The sequence below is a fragment of the Heterodontus francisci genome, chromosome 35 (genome assembly GCF_036365525.1).
Source record: "Heterodontus francisci isolate sHetFra1 chromosome 35, sHetFra1.hap1, whole genome shotgun sequence".
Taxonomy (NCBI): domain Eukaryota; kingdom Metazoa; phylum Chordata; class Chondrichthyes; order Heterodontiformes; family Heterodontidae; genus Heterodontus; species Heterodontus francisci.
The window spans coordinates 44,806,574-44,824,342 of record NC_090405.1 but is presented as its reverse complement, the minus strand read 5'-3'; the positions used below and the strand labels follow the sequence as shown (position 1 = coordinate 44,824,342).

Below are 17,769 nucleotides of genomic sequence, written 5' to 3'. Positions count from 1 at the left end.
TCCCAAATGGTGATCACAACTTCAATAGTCAGCAGGGGAAAAGAAAGACTTGCATTTATGTAGCACTTTTCAGGAATGCAAGACATCACAAAGCACTTTACAGCCAGCGAAGTACTTTTGAAGTGTACGACGTGCACCTCTGAATTTGTGCACAGTGTTATGACCAAGGTGGGAGGAGTGCACTGTTTATTCTAGTTCCACTTTTCCATGGGTCACAACATATATTAAAAATATTTCCCACTTACCAATACAGTCAATCATAGACTCTATTTTTATCTCAGAATAAAACACTAACCAGGTTTCTTTAATAAACAACAAAATTGTCAGTTTATTATAAAACGAGGCTTAACCAATAATGAAGCAAAGCATAAACACACAGATTGAAATATAAAAGTTCCCTTTTAACATTAACCCCACACACACACACATGCACACGTTAAACAGAAAAATAAAAGGGATTTTTTTTTTTAGAGCTCTGTTGCAGCCAAAAAAACACTTGGGCTGAATACTTGCTCATTCTTGAAGAAACAGCAAATGAGATATGTTTTGTTCCAAAACTGGCATACAGTCTGGCCTCTGAGTACAGGTAGACAGGCCACTGGGATCTAAAAGAACAGTTTTTTTCAGGTGGCATTGAGAATTAATTTAGTGGGTTTTTCTTCAAAGACAGGACACGAGATGAGCTGACACAGTGGACTTCTCAGGGTCTTTTAGAGAGCTGCTGGAAAGCTGAGCTGGGTTGTGGTCTTCTCCTTCCTTGGGAATTCTCTTCTCTCCTTGGCAGTTCTCTTCTCTCCTTGGAAGTGTTCTTCCTTTTTCTTCAGGCTTTTTAAAGAGATGGAACAGTCTGAGCTGGGGTTCTGCCCTTCAGTTTTATTTTTTTTAAACTCTGACCATTTTAAACAGTTCATTCCCAACTCCAAACAATTCAAAAGTGAAGCCAGAAACAAAAAGGCGACCTTCTGCCCTGTCACTTCTCTGCACATGTCTTCCGTAGGTACCAGGGTTTCTGTTCTATTTTTAACTTGAGTCATGTGACTACCAGTAAATGTTGTCGTCAAACAAGTCCTTTCAGTGTCCTCTTGATGACCCTCTTGGGGGGGGAAAAAACTGATCCAACATTTCTTCAGTTTGACTGTGAATTCCTCGAAAAAATATATTTAACAAAAAATGAAGCACCTTCATAACAACAGTAAGCTCCCACAAATGGCAATGTGGTGATCAGATCATCTATATCAGGTTTTGCTTGAGGGATAAATATTGGTCAGGACACCAGGGAAAGCTCCCCTGCTCCTCTTCAAAATAGTGCCATTCACCAGAGAGGGCAGACAAGGCCCAGGTTTAACGTTTCATCTGAAAGGTGGAACCTCTGGCAGTGCAGCGCTCCCTCAGTACTGCACTGGTAATGTCAACCGCGATTATATGCTCAATTCTCCAGAATGGGACTTGAAGCCACAACTTTCTGACTCAGTGTAAAGAGTGCTACCCACTGAGCCACAGCTGATACCGCATGACTGAATCATCATGCCACTGTAGGATAATGTTGGTATTGTTTGTGTTTTCTGCTGTGAGGTCTTGTCCCTGAAGTCATGGCTGATTAGTAGAGTGGCTTACTGGGGCTATCTTCAGTCATGCCTTGCCACTGAACCAATGATATTGGGTAATTCCCTCATAAACCGGCCTCATACTTGTGGTTAGGCCCAGTCTAGGTTTCATGTGTCTAATGTACTTGAATAATGCAGTGGCACTGCTTTAAAGAGAAAACCGCTCACTCATTCATAAATTCATGTTAAATTCAATCTCTGAAAGACTGAAAAACCCATCAGTGCTGATTGGTGGTGTGGATGTGAACCTTGTTTCGGTTGTGCTTGAACATGGGGCATTTCAAAAAGTCAGCTCTTCAAAAGTGCCCCAGGAATTTAAATATAATTGAAGCATTTCTTTTTTTAAAAAAAATAAAGTTAATGAGCAGACAAAGCATTGACCTTTCAACTCTAGGACTGCTTCAGATCAAGCCCAGACTGAGGGATAAAGGGCTCTCCCCTTTCTCTCTCAGCGAACTCAACGGGAAATGACTTCAGTCAGCCTCAACCCACTTCGTAATGGGCACAAGTCCACAGCACACAGCTGCGTATAATTTGGCACTAATTGGCACTTAATTGGCAATCTCTCTCCTTGAGGCCACAAGGATGGCTGGTGCATGAAATGAAAATATCACACGCTTGCAGTAGGAGGTGCTTTTCTGAGCTTAGGCCCTGAAATATCCTAATTCTGCTGGCAAGAGTTGTAACCACACTATGGAGAAGGAAGTATGGGGTCGGGGTGGGTGGGGAAGTAAATGACATTAATGTGAAACCCAGCTCTCATAACACTGAACATCCTTTTTGTTTTCATTACGACATGCTTCCTAAATCGCTGCGACTCCATACTCCGCTTTCTCGTTATCTGGCGATGAAATTTTCATTTTAAGTCTGTTTTTCTGAAATGGATTTTTGCCTTTAACTCGAACTAATGCGTTACAGATTGCAAATGGCGTTTGAAAATCAAACCTGTTTTGGCTGTCATCCAGGAATGGTTTCAATACAACAAGGCACAGCTGATCTCCACTGCGTGAAAATAGGATAACTCCTGCCCTGATCAAGGTGCTGGGGAGTGTCGGCATGCACAAAGAAATGGTGGGGGGGGGGGGGGGGGTGCGGAACATTTACATCAATGTAGCACCTTTCACATTCTATGACTATAAATTGCTTTGGGGCATGCAATGAGGTTCTTTTAAACTGTTGTAACACAGGAAAGGCAGCAGCCAATTATTTGCACAGCACTCCCATCAAAAGCAATGGGATAAATAACAGTGTGTTTTTTTTTGTGGTTTTAGTTCAGGGATAAGTATTGGCCAGGTGAGCTCTCGCACTTTTCTTTGAAATAAGTCCATAGAATACATCCACCTGAGAGGACAGACGGGGCCTTGGTTTAATGTCTCATCCAGAAGATGGTACCTCCAACAGTGCAGCACTCCCTCAGTGTTCTCACTGTCATATAGGAGAGTGATCCCAGTTTTAGCCTGTGCAAAAGTACTATGTTGAAAATATTTGTCCAATTCAAATATCTTGGCAAGGTTCTGCTGATATTATGACCCTGTGCATGGCGCTTGTTCCTCGCAGATAGTCTCATTTTTTCTCATTTATCAAAAGCCTGTGCATTTGTTTTCAGGCATAAAATTTAAACTGGTGCCAGTGATCTTCTGGCTCCATCCAACACGAGTTCTAATGCATCTAGAACTCTGGCTTGTATCCTATCTTGCACCATGTCCTGCACAATCAATAGTCTCCAACTTTGCCAGTGAATAACTTACAACATCCACATGTAAAAAATCCATTCAGGCACTGTCTGCACAGTGCCTGTTCAATCCTCTCCCACTCTGACTCTGATCTCCCTTTCATGCCACAGACATGATGGGCCAAATGGCCTCCTGAGCTGTAAAGTTCTGTATGATTTGATAATCTGTGGAAGAACTTTCAGCTACGACACACTCTCCCTAAAGCTTGTCATTCCACTACCCTTCCTTCTGAATCTCTTCAAAAGCTACCTCCTTGTCTTTGGCCACTCTGCCTGCTTAACATCTTGGTGCATTTGCTTATTAGCAAGATGCATTATAATGGTGGTCCTTGTTGCTGTGGTGCTCCCCTGTTGTGGCTGGATAGTTTATCACAGACCAAAGATTGAATTGGGAACCTTCCTGGCTCATCTGCCTCACGTTATGGCTCATTTACCCATTGAGCCATCTAGGGATTTGTTGAAGGAAGGCACATTACCAGGAAAAGCTAGAAGTAGCCCATCTTGAAAGTGCTGCTGCAGCAGCACCATGAGGAATGGGATTAGTCTTGTGACGAGGGAAGCTCCAACTTCCAAAGCATAAGCTTTCCGTTTGCTACTTTTAAGTTCAGCTCAGAAAACAGATCTCCTCGCACCGCCCATTCATATCCCACCACGTTTCTCTGCACACAAGTCAAAATGTGCCCTGACAACTTAGTTTCTCAATATTGCCCTCAAGACTCCTTCCATATCTATAGGGAAGGCGAAGGTCAGGAGCACGGAGAAGATGATGCCAAACAGAGTAGGAGCTAAGACACAACACTGTTTCACTCCATTCTTTAGTCCGAAACTGTCAGACGAGGAACCATCAAACTGTACAGTGCATGTTGTCATGGAAGGAGCGGATGAGACTGGGGAGCTTCAATGAACAGCCAGTTTCTCCCAAAATCTTGTACAGCCCTGCTCTGCTGACAGTGTGGAATGCCTTAGTGATATCTATGAAGGTAAAGTGGTATACTCTGTCCCCTACACTCCTCTTGTAGCTAGCGTATGGAGAAGATCATACCCAGAGTAGATTTACCAGCATGGAACAGCTTCCGGGTACACTCAGCCAGCAAGTAAATGGAGTGATCAATGATGTGGTAAGATGGGAGTGTCCTCTGTTGAATCACTCAAGTGTGCCTCCTGGTGGTTTTGGCATGGGCTAGTGACAACTGTAGAATGATTCAGTCCCTAGTCTATTCTAAATTATCTCTAATTTCAGCCTTGGCAGCAGTGAGGGCTCTGAAGCAAGATAAACCTTCCACAGGAACAAAATGCTCCACTCTTTTTTTATTGCATGTGGAGTGATAGATACCAAGAAGGATGTAGGGGTGAAGTTGGGGTTAGGGGATAACTAAATACATGGCCAGAAAGGTAGGTTTTGAAGGAGTAAGGCAGTGGTGGTGGCATGAGGAGGCACAGGTAGAGTGCCAGAATGTCACTATTCCACAATTCTGATGGTGCAAATATAAGGAATGATACTAAGGTGATAGATAAAATAGTATCTTCTCCATTAGTGCTTGGAAGAGCTGCCATTTTCCTTTGTAAACTTACTGGGATATTAACATAGTAATCTATCTATGGATGGCCTCACTTTTAATTAGTCACAAAGTCTAAATATTTTTCCATGAAATTGACAGATTGATGATGGAAATAAGAAATTGCTGGATAAGGAATGTTGGCCTCCTGTTCCTTTTATTTCCTTGAGCCTATTTTGCTCTTCGATAAGATCATGGCTGATCAGTGACCAAACATCATATCCACCCGTCAATCCCCAATTTAAAAATTTATAATTGATCTAGCATCAATTGCTGTTTGCAGAAGGGAGTTCCAAACTACTACCACCCTTTGTGTGTAGAAGTGTTTCCTAATTTCACTCCTGAAAGGTCTAGTTCTAATTTTTTGACTATGCCCTCAGTCCGAGACTGTCCAACCAGTGAAAGTAGTTTCTCTCTAGCTACCCTGCTTCTTCCCCTTAATATCTTTGGAAATGTCGATCAAGTCACCCCTTAATCTTCTAAATTCCAGGCAATACAACCCCAGTTTGTGTAATTTCTCCTCAAAATTTAACCCGTGGAGTCCAGGTATCATTCTGGCAAACCTACGCTGCGCTCCCTCCAAGGCCAATATATCCCAGAACTGTTCACAGTACTCCAGATGTGATATAACCAGGGCTTTGTATGGTTGAAACATGACTTCTATCCTCTTGTATTCAAGTCCTCCGGGTATAAAGGCCAGCATTCCATTGTGTAATGAGAGAGGAATAATTGACAGTCTAGTTGTGCGAGACCCCTTGGGGATGAGCGACCATAATATGATAGAATTCTTCATCAAGAAGTAGAGTCATGTAGTTGATTCTGAGACTAGGGTCCTGAATCTTAAGAAAGGAAACTACGAAGGTATGAGGCGCGAGTTGGCTATGATGGATTGGGAAACGTTGCTTAAAGGGATGACAGTGGATAGGCAATGGCAAACATTCAAAGAGCGCATGGATGAACTGCAACAATTGTTTATTCCTGCCTGGCACAAAAGTAAAATGGGAAAGGTAGCCAAACCATGGCTTACAAGGAAAATTAGAGATAGTATTAGATCCCAGGAAGAGGTTTATAAATTTGCCAGAAAAAGCAACAAACCTGAGGATTGGGAGCAGTTTAGAATTCAGCAAAGGAGGACCAAGGGATTGATTAAGAAGGGGAAAGAGTACAAGAGTAAGCTTGCGATGAATAGAAAAACTGACTCTATAAGTTTCTATAGGTATGTGAAGAGAAAAAGATTGGTGAAGACAAATGTAGGTCCCTTACAGTCAGAAAGAGGGGAATTTATTATGGGGAACAAAGAAATGGCTGACAAAGGAGGACACAAATATCATACCAGAAATGTAGGGGAACACAGGGTCTAGTGAGAGGGAGGAACTGAAGGAAATCAGTATGAGTCGAGAAATGTTGTTGGGGAAATTGGTGGGATTGAAGGCCGATAAATTCCCAGGGCATCCCAGAGCACTTAAGGAAGTGGCCCGAGAAATAGTGGATGCATTGGTGATCATCTTCCAAGATTCTATAGACTCTGGAACAGTTCCTACAGATTGGAGGGTAGCTAATGTAACCCCACTATTTAAAAAGGGAGGTAGAGAGAAAGCAGGGAATTATAGACCAGTCAGCCTGACCTCAGTAGTGGGGAAAATTCTAGAGTCCATTATCAAAGATTTTATAGCAGAGCACTTGGAGAACAGTGGTAGAATTGGGCAGAGTCAGCATGGATTTACGAAAGGGGAATCATGCTTGACAAATCAACTAGAATTCTTTGAGGGTGTAACTAGTAGAGTTGATGAGGGACAGCCAGTGGATGTGGTTTATTTGGACTTTCAGCAGGCTTTCGACAAAGTCCCATATAAGAAGTTAGTGTGTAAAATTAAAGCGCATGGGATTGGGGGTAGTGTATTGCGATGGATAGAAAATTGGTTGGCAGACAGGAAACAAAGAGTAGGAACAAACAGGTCTTTTTCCTAATGGCAGGCAGTGACGAGTGGGGTACCACAGGGATCGGTGCTAGGACCCCATCTATTCACAATATATATTAATGATTTAGATGAGGGAACTAAATGTAATATTTTCAATTTTGCAGATGAACACAAAACTGGGTGGGAGGGTGAGTTGTGAGGAAGAGAGGCTTCAGGGTGATTTGGACAAATTGAGTGAGTGGGCTAATACATGGCAGATGCAGTATAATGTGGATACATGTGACGTTATCGACTTTGGTAGCAAAAACAGGACAGCAGATTATTATCTGAACGGCTATAAACTGAGAGAGGGGAATATGCATCGAGACCTGGGTGTTCTCGTACACATGACGCTGAAGGTAAGCATGCTGGTGCAACAGACGGTAAAAAAGGCAAATGCTATGTTGGCCTTCATAGCGAGAGGATTCGAGTACAGGAGCAGGGATGTCTTGCTGCAATTATACAGGGCCTTGTTGAGGGCACACCTGGAATATTGTGTGCAGTTTTGGTCTCCTTATCTGAGGAAGGATGTTCTTGCTATAGGGGGAGTGCAGCGCAGGTTTACCAGACTGATTCCTGGGATGGCTGGACTGACGTATGAGGAGAGACTGAGTCGGTTAGGATTATATTCGCTGGAGTTCAGAAAAGTGAGGGGGGATCTCATAGAAACCTACAAAATTCTAACAGGACTTGACAGGGTAGATACAGGAAGGATGTTCCCGATGGTGGGGGAGTCCAGAACCAGGGGTCATAGTCTAAGGATACGGGGTAAACCTTTCAGGACTGAAATGAGGAGAAATTACTTCACCCAGAGAGTGGTGAGCCTGTGGAATTCGCTACCACAGAAAGCAGTTGAGGCCTAAACATTGTATGTTTTCAAGAAGGAGTTAGATATAGCTCTTGGGGTGAAAGGGATCAAAGGATATGGGGGGAAAGTGGGAACAGGCTACTGAGTTGGATGATCAGCCACGATCATAATGAATGGCGGAGCAGGCTCGAAGGGCCGAATGGCCTACTCCTACTTTATATGTTTTTAGCCTTTTTGATTGTTTTCTGTACCTATTTATGATATGTTAACTACCTATGTACCTGGACTCCCACGTCTCTTTGGCCATCCACTGTTTCTAGCTTCTAATCTAATTGGCTATATCATACTAATAGTGCCTGAGCAGCAGTGATATAGTTGGCTTCATTGCCAGTAGACTTGTAACTGTTTAAATTCTCTCCCTTCCATTGGTAGGTAGAAAAAGATGGCAGATGCCTCCATAAAGTATTGTAACTTCTTGCTAACCCCGCACTCAAGTGTGTTAGAGTAATCTGATGTTGGGAGCTATAAAGTTCACCAGGTGTGAAATGTGTGGGTATTATACAATCTTACAGCACAGGAAAAGGCTATTTGCTCCATCGCGCTGGTACTGAATTTTAAGTAAAATTGCAATTCTTGTTCTGTTGATGACACAATAGAATATTGTATATATACTTCAATAATTTTTAATGTGAAAATCATGACTCCAGATGGAAATGGTCTTATTTGCAAGAAGTCAATTTCTAGAACTGAGAATAATCCCAAAACACCCGAGCCTGACCTTCACTTGGGTACAGGTGCTTCATCATCGTCAAGGAGTTTTGGCCTAGGTTTACTGTTCCAAAACACCTACACCCAAAAGAGCAGCATGTTGTTTAACTTTCACCAAACACTTATTCATTAAGCAATGTTGGCACCCAAATGACATGAACACTCTGCTTCAGAAAGAGCTCCTTGCATTTATTTTGTCTTTTACTGGAACAAGGTTAATTTGTGGTGATGGAGATCATCAGGGGTGTTTCAGCGTGGTTGACACCTAAATGTTTGCCTTCTGTAACTGAACAGGAAGAACTTGCAAGAGTTGTAGGACGCGGATTAACTCTCCTTCTCTCTCTCGCTCACACTCACTCACACTCTCTCACTCTGTTGTTCTCTCTGTCATTGTCACTCCTCTGTCTCTTTTTCACACACACACACATCCACTCTCTTCCGGTAAGCGATTCCACCTGGAGCTGGCTTTGTGTCAGGGCAATGAAAGAGGAGGAGCTGCTTGGCCAAAATGTAGGACAAAAAAAAAAGTGAGAGCGACTTGCAACCAACTCAAGACCCCAATTGGCAGAGTTCCCCAACACTCTCATTCTTCGTGCACACTCTCCGTGAAGGAGAAACAAAGGAAGCAACAGAAAAAAGTTAGGAAAGGGGGACAAGATTTCTCCTCCTCCAAAGATTGTTTCACAAATCCACCATACAACTTTTCAGTACAATCTTGAAGAGTAAACATAAGAACTACACAGTGATCCAGCAAGGAGTAGGTTAAGCAGGAGGCTGAGTTGCTTCTGGTGTGTGTGTGTGTGTGTGTGTGTTAATCCCCATCTCCCCTCCAGTACAGACTGGATTGCAGTCGGGAGGGATGGTGCTTGTGTCTATTTGTGTGTGTGGCTGTGTGTGTGTGTGAGTTGGGGGGGCTGCTGGTTAAGGGTTACTGTGGCTTTAAGGCTCCTGAGTGTGTGTGTGAATCCAGCCACATTTGTTTCAGCACCAACCAGGCAACCCTGACGTCAGGACTTGCAGAGTCTCCTAGTTAAAGAGGCTGACGTGAGCGACCAGTGAGAGAGAGGAGAGACAGCGCTTGAAGATGGCCACTGTAAGCAACGGAGTGCAGCTAGACAGTAGCAGTAGCAGCAGCCGGATGAACGGGTTGAGCCACAGTCAGAACACCATTCCAATGAAAGACCACGACGCCATCAAACTCTTCATCGGCCAGATCCCCCGCAACCTGGAGGAAAAGGACCTAAAGCCGCTCTTTGAGGAATTTGGGAAGATCTATGAACTGACTGTGCTGAAGGATCGTTTCACCGGTATGCACAAAGGTCTGTGGGTCTCAGCCTTCATTCTTCTGTTCAATGTGGATGGTGATATTAAAACACCCCGGAGCTCTGTGTATATGTGTGTGTATCTGTGTGTGTTTTATTTATATATATATATATATATATATATAAAAGAAGAGAGCGAGGTTGACTGTTTACCCTAAAATTTTCCCCTTCTGCTGCAAATATCTAGCCAGTTTTTTTTTTTGCTCTTGGCACTCCTGTCCTGTTACTTTCTCTGACCCGTCATTAAACTTTCCTGGAGCATTTGCAAACACCCAATTTCCAGCTCCTTCTCTTCTCTCAAGAGCTCGGGAGCGGTCTCTCTCTCTCTTTCCCCCCAAATACTGCTTTGGGGGGGGGGGGGGGGGTCGGGGATCTCAGTGTCTAAAATCTGAAGTTTTGCCCCTGTGCCAAATTGCCTGTCAAACCAAAGTGACCCCTTTAGTCGTCGCTTGTCAAAGTTCTTAATTCATTTTTGTTTGTGAATTTTTGTACAAAGCTCAAGTCGACTCCCTCTCCTGTCTCTGCATTTGTCTGTTTCTGCAGAAAATCCAAATTTGCAAAATGAATGTAAAACCGATCCGGGGAGTGGGTGTCGTTAATGCAAGCACACGAATTAAAAGTACATTAGTGTCAGTTTCGGTCATTAATAAACTTTCGTGAAATGTGCAAACTCCAAGATGCTAGAATTTAGCTCATGATCCAGCTTAACTGTATGGGGATTGGCCCGGCTCTCTTGTCAGTTTGAGACACTTGCCCGATCTGTTACTTCAGCTTGGACTGTTTTGTTTTTTGTTTTACTTTGAATTCCAAGTGATGCTGGAGCTGACAAATCCACGGCCACATACTCCACTAGTTTGATGCATGTGTGGCAAATTGCCTGTTAACGACATGGATTGATTCACAGTTACTTAGCTCTGTTGCGGTAAATCGTATTGACCCCTAAGTTAAGTTGTATAATTTCAACCCAAATCTAATAATGTTTTTGTGTGGGGGGGGGGGGGGGGGGCGGTTTCCATCTACTTTTTTTTTTGCCTTGTCCCTGACATGTCTTTACTTTCTAGACTTGAGCTCTTTCCAATTCACTGATTCTAGATAACATTACAGGCTACTGATGACAAAAAAATATTGTCAATTAATATAACCATTTGCATTCATTGGCTGACCTTGGCTTGTGTTAAATTGCCAGTGGGATGTAGCTCTCCTGGAAATGTGTTCTCCTCCATTGGCTTTTGGAGTTCATATAACTGGAGCTGTCAATAACTTTAGCTTGGACAATAAGCTGTGGACATTAATGTATACCCATTTATAGTCAAATCTTATTAACACAGATCCTGATCAGGCACAGATCTGACTGGCAAGCGATTGCTTTGTTCTCGGTCTATAAAGAGAAAGGATGCTGGATCTTAAACACCTATGATAAGCAGCTGAACTATTGACATCTGTTGCAATACATGTTAATAAGATGTGATCATACTATAGTTTAGCTCTGAGTTTCTGTGCGTCCTCTAAGAATTAACTGCATGGAGTGTCTGGGTTTTTTTTTTAACCAGGCTGTTGCAGCAGTGGGCAGTAGCTCGGTGATCTTTGCTGTGTTTGTCTTTGCAGGGAAATAATCTTTACTCGAAGCTCCCTTGCATTAATTGTCACTTGAATATGCTGGTTGTAAACCAAGGATGCTGTTGCCCACATTGGGTGTTGCAATGATATTAAGGAATTCGTGCTAGGTTTATGCATTGGGAATAGAAACAGTCTATCACAAATCAGGGTCGATGCTCCAGAAGATGCTCTTGTATGTAACTTGAACCAGTTAGAATATACATTCTCTATCTTAGCAAATACTCTTTTTTTAAAAAAAAAATGCTTGACATTGGACAAGTAGACCAAGTTCGAAGATTTGACTCAAAGTTTCAATTAGCTGTTTAGTCGAACCTGTCCAAAATAAAAGCTGCCTGTAACTGAGCTGGTTTTATAAGCAGAGCTATTTCTGTACTTTGGTGATTTACTTCATCTCTGAGCCTGGATTTAATTTGAATGGGGAAATTACTCTGGGTGGGAACGGGGGTGGGGGGTGGAGAGATTAAATTGGCTGCTCAGGAAAGGCAGATGTGTAGTGAATGTGAGCAACAAGGCACATTTTCACTCTCTTATCTGCGGCACTTAATGAAATGAATGTGGTCTAGAGTAACTTGCTCTGTTTCTAACATAGGTTGTGCCTTCCTCACATACTGTGCCAGAGACTCGGCTCTTAAAGCTCAGAGCGCTTTGCACGAGCAGAAGACATTACCAGGGGTAAGTAGATAAATTTTTCTCCACCTACAGTATGAAAAATCTGCCCCTCACCCATTTTGGTATTTTGCGAGATGCAGTGCCTTGCCAGTTCCTGAGTGTGAAGGCTCTTGTTAACAGTGGAGCACTTGTAAAAGTGTACCAGTTGCTTCAGCAACACAGCAGAAGAGGAGACTTCTTTTCATGTATTTCCTCGCCGCCCCCCCCCCCCACAACATAAAATAATGTGTCAATCTGTCTTGTCAGCTGCAGAACTTGACATTGCAGCAGACAAGATTGCTGCAAGATTTCACGTAGTACAAATGCTCACTAAAGGGATGAAAGAAATCCATTGAAAAACTATGCGCTGCTACTCTTGATTTTTGAAATGAGATTTGCCTGTCCCACAGAACCTACTGCTTGTGCAAAGATGCACGAGACTGGCACGATACCCGTATTTGATTTCCAACCTTTTGGATTCCCCCTCCCCTTGAAATGTTTTCTCTCTCAGCACTTGCGAGCATTTTTAAAAAATGTGTGTTATGAGCTTGGAATTAAATACAGTTATGCCTGGTTTCTGTGCACTTTTGTTGATCATGGACTGCATTGCTGGGTTTTTGTACAGCCGAGTCTACTTTTCTCTGAGCTGCCACGGGCTGAATTAAATTTTTTTAGATGCATCACGCTGCAGTATTTACATTGTTGTTCTAGTCACAAATATAAGCTGATAAGGTGAATGTAACAGGCTTTGTCACTAGAAGAGGAGGACCCTCTACTTCACGAATAGGGAGAAAATAATAGGCTGAAATGAGCACCACAAATTCCACTTGACGCTTGCCATTTTAAGCAAGGGACATTGTCGAGGAATTACAGTATCATCCACATTTATTATGCTATCTGTGCTCCTGTGTCCAAATACATAGAGCAGACAGTAAATAATATTGTTGCCATGCATGTTGTATTCTTGACTGTGTGAGGGTTGTGGGGGGAGTGTAATAAGGACAGCTGTTTTAAGTGTAAATATTGTTTTGCTTAATTACAATTGCCATTTGAATTCTTCTCAATGGCAACAATGATAATGGAGGCTTCATAACCTGTCGTGAGATGATACTAAAGTTGGTAGTGAATGTGAAATGGTTGCAACATTTATACTAAAAAAAATGATGTTCTCTCCTGAGTGTGAAATTTACTCCCTCACTCAGACATGTGGCCACACTTGACATTTATCGGCACTGCTTAATTTCAAGGTAGTTAGATGAGACCCGCCTCCCAGTGACATTGGTGTCTTTTTACAGCCTTGACATTCTATTTAGAACTCCCGTTTGGTTAGTTGCCATGTCCATCATGCAATGTTCCAATAATGCGTCTTTGACAGTTGGGAGCAGGGAGCTGTCCAGCATTTCAGCCCTGTGACAAGGAGGTAGATTTTTAAGAAAAGATATTTTGTGTGCGTATGTGTGTTTAGTTGCTTCGTTGGAGTTGGTATTCAAGATAAAAGGCAAATGCGAATTTAAGAGCCTTGGTGAACGAGCTGCAGTTTGATGCGATTAACATCATATTAAATGTTCTATTTCCGAACATGTTCCCTTCCAAAGCCACTGGGTGCAGTTACTCATTACGGAAGCTGGCTGCTGCTAAACTGCAGCAGGCACTCTCACTTCACACAAAGGTTGACAAGAGAAACTCTAGTTTTTCACTGAAGGGCTGGTGAAATTTTTATTATATAAACACTGCATAAGGTTTGAGTGCTCTTCAGGGCTTTGCCTATCTGTGTGGATGCTGATGTTTCCCATCGAAAGTTATGAATATTTATTGTTTATATAAAAGAACGGGGAAGATTGTTAGCCAGTGTTGTGATCGCCAGTGTTAAAAAGGGGGCTCTTCACTGTCTGACTTAGCTTTTTGATTCTACAATATCAACGTGCTTCCCATTCCCATTCCAATGTTGTTGTTCCACAGTTTTCCTGTATGCATTTGGGAAATATTGTATAAATAGCACTTTCAATTTATGATTGCAAATCTTTTATCTTCTGATTTGCCTTAAAAATAAAACTTTAAATTTGGGTGCAAAACTGCTTGTTAGCAGTTTGATTGCTAAAATAGAATGCCCCACCTTTCAGATAATTTGTTTTTTTTTATTCTGAAAATACAGAATTGCATTCCTCCCCCTACAGGAGCAGTTAATAAATCATTAGCCAGTCCCCTATGAGGATTGCACCTTTAAAAAGGAATTGAACAATTAATTCAGTGCGGCATTTGCTATTTATTTCGTGGTGCAAAGGTATCCTGTGAAACTGTCCTTGGGCCAATGGGAAGTTTCAAGTGTGTGGAATTTCACCATCGTGCATTTAAAATTAAATGTTTTGGGACCTGTTAATGTGCCGTTAGATTTTTTTTTTAAACATTTTCCTTCATTTCTTAATTACTTTGGTTGTATTTTGCATGCCCCTGATCTCCATTCAGGATTTAATTTTCCTTTATTTTTGTATAAACCTGGAAAGCTGTTGGGTGACTTCATATATCTTCAGGTCTTTGGTATCGCAGCTGCGTCTAAATCATACACGTAGTTTACGTTGGATAAGTAACTTTGAGATGGGGAGGCTTCCTGAGAAAAATTTAGTAACTGTCTAACCTCCCCCTTGGATCTTGGGAGCTTTCTGCATTTATATTTATTCCTTGCAGTTTGGGAAGCCCCATTTAGCATTATTTGCTCTCCACTTTCCCCTTTAATTGCCCAACTCCCACCTCCTCCAGCGAGGAGAACAGGGTGTTCTAAGTGATGGGCCTCTCTTGACAGTCAGAGGTACGGCTGATATTGTGCAGTTGGAAGCAGTGCTGCCAGTATTTCCTCTCATTGTAAGCATATCGACTAATGTTCTGTGCCTGGTGGCCTAGCCCAAGAAATGGGGAAGATTCATCAGCAAAGGGAGCCAACAATGACAACAGTTTGCATCTATATGGTACTTTTAATGTAAAACATCCCAAGTCACTTCACAAGAAACATAATCACACACAATTTGACATAAGCCAAAGAAGGGGACTTTAGACCAGGTGATCAAAAACTTGGTCAAAGAGGAAGAGTGTGCTGAAGGAGGAGAGAGAGAGGGGAAGGGGCAGTAGATGGCTGAAGGCATGACCACCAGTGGTGGGGGAAGTAAGTCAGGGATGCACAAGGGGTCAGAGTTGGAGGAATGCAGAGTTCTCCGAGAGAAAGAGAGCTGGTGGAGGTAACTTCAAAGGTAACCCAAGACTGTATAACCCTATAATTTAGGATGCAGCTCAGCACTGAGAGCTTTTATAGGATGGTCTCCACTGTGTTGTTTTGGATTTATTTATATTTTACTACTAACCACAGTGGGAAAAGATTCTGACTGGAGATCAGGTGGCACGTTGTATCTGGTGACCTTGGCATCTTGTGTCAACTCCCAGGCTGGATTGATCTAATGAAGATCTCCTCCTTTCTCTGATAACTCTGTTCATCCTAAATGAGGTGGGTTCAAACCTCTTCTAACTAGGTTTTTTAGAAAACATAAATCCAGAATATGCTGTCTATAATTGAATGCAATTTGGAACTAAACTACCCATCTGCTCTGAGAAAAAGCATAAGTAGAAAGATTTACATTGGTGAAATAGAGTGTACATTTGGGGGTAAATGCACGTTAAGAGATCATAAACAGTGCTTTACTTTGCATCTGATTTGCACTGACTATGACTGAGGCTTGTTTGATCCTGATACTGAGAACAAAAGGTAGGAAAATATTCTATTGCATAAGATTGGGTTTAAGACCAGCTGTTACACTTTATGTTCAACAAACTTTACTCTAAAGGTACAAATTCTGGAAGAAGGGCAGAGCTAAGGATGTAACCTCTCAATTTCTTTTTGGCATGGATCCTTCAAATCTTGGATTTGGTGCGAAGCTCCCAGTCCATTCCATATTCTTTATATATAGTTGCATCTCTATGCTGTGTCGAACACCTCCCTGTACCTGACCTGGGAGTACGGTGTATGAAACATATCTCATTCCCAGCACTAAAATTCCTTTTTCTTACTCATTAAATAAAATATGTGTGACCATCCATCTCCATTTGAAATTCCAAATGGATGAGAAATCCAAGCTCAATTCAGAATGAAGCTAAATGATGCAGTAAAAATAAGTGTATTGAAAGCTTTCATAGAAACATTAAAAGATATTTTTTATACGGTTTGAAAGGAAAGATGAGAGATTTTTCAATTCCATTGTGATCCATTTAGATGTATGTTCTTGAATTAATATAACTTTTTTGACCTCGGCTCCCAATTTCGAGTGTCTGGCTTTATTTATTAATGAATACTACATTGATGTTTCTAACATATGGTTTGTTCTGAGCAGTGTTTTTGGATGTGCTTGACTTGATTTTTTTTTTTAAATGAATGTTTTTTCCAGTGCATTTGAACCAAAATTAATAATGAATGTGTTTGGCAAGAAGAGTATTAAACTGTTTGACCACAGATAATCTGATTCTTGAACTACCACTGTACCAGACAGTAGGGCATTGATTTACCATGTCTCTTAAATGTAGAAAGCTCCACAGTGATGCTGAAGTGGTAATACAGATGGGTGTATTTGCCCAGTAATTGTGGGCTTTAAGGAGTTACACGTGCAAATCTCTAGGGCAACTCTTGGATGGTGTTAGTAGTTGGAGTATGGATGACTTGCAGTATATCAAGCCAAAGAAACCAGCCAATAATTTGCTTTCCATCGCTCCTTGTTCAACAGACAAATGCATTTCCTTATTTGGGCAACTTGCTCTCAAGCATTTCTTGCCTAAAGTCCTTCCCTATCCAGTTGTTCGAGTCACTCAAGAGGCATAGTTGTCATCTCCTTCTTGTGGTATTTTGTTTCTACTCTTGAGAGTTACTGTATCCTCTATGCACTGTACATCCAAAACAAAAGGCCCAACTGAGGTGGAGAATGCACCATGAGGAAAATCATGGTCAGCAACATGCTGCTTTGTTTACTTGCTTTACCAGATTTTTTTAAATCACCGAGCTTTCCTTCCTTCCTCTTCTCCATGAAGGTGCTGGCTCATCCCAGCATTACAGTTCCACTGGCACCATTTCTCCTTGGCACCCTGTACCTGTTGGTGATCCTTTGTGTGAGGATCCATTGGCTATCCAATGATGGGCTTCAAATTCAAATCTGACTCTCTTTCAGCGTCCACACGTGAGCACTTGCCAGGATTACTGGGTAGATATTAGCAAGGGAAATCCTGGCTGATTATTGTCTCTCTCCCAACCCAGGAGCACCAAGGCATCTTGTCATGCCCCTACCACTGTTCCAATCAAGACCAGCTAACACAAAGCAGCTCATTGATCAAACATGGCATCTTCCCAGTGTCCGTGGCTCAGTACCAAACTAGGCAGTGGATAAGATTTTATTCTGAGAATCCGATTTTATCCAGCAGTTGACACTTACACAAATGTGTCTTCATAGGACATTCACAAAGCAGCAACTTGTATTTATATCACACTTTTAAAGTAATAAAACATTCCAAGGCATTTCACGGATAATTATAAAAGAAGGTACGACACCAAGCCACATAAATGATATTCAGACAAATGACCAGAAGCTTGGTCAAAAAAGTAGATTTCAATGATCGTCTTCAAGGAGGAAGGAAAGTTTTAGGGAGGGAATTCCAGACCTTGGCATTGGCAGCTAAAGGCATGGTGACCAATGATAGAGTGAATTAAAATAGGGGATGCTCAAAAAGGGCAA

General features: G+C 42.0%; 1 protein-coding gene across 5 annotated transcripts in view; it reads left to right on the top strand.

The window, feature by feature from the left end:
• The window catches only part of LOC137350649 (CUGBP Elav-like family member 4), an 856,190-nt gene that overhangs the window by 75,315 nt on the left and 763,106 nt on the right, over positions 1-17,769 (top strand). For 2 of the 5 annotated variants that reach the window (XM_068015443.1, XM_068015444.1), the window contains exons 1-2: positions 9,518-9,745; positions 11,955-12,037. In XM_068015443.1, coding sequence (XP_067871544.1) covers positions 9,565-9,745; positions 11,955-12,037 — 264 coding nt within the window. In that variant the 5' untranslated portion in view covers positions 9,518-9,564. Of the gene's footprint in view, positions 1-9,516; positions 9,746-11,954; positions 12,038-17,769 lie in introns of those variants that run through there. The other 3 variants (XM_068015439.1, XM_068015442.1, XM_068015445.1) reach the window with 3 other exon arrangements.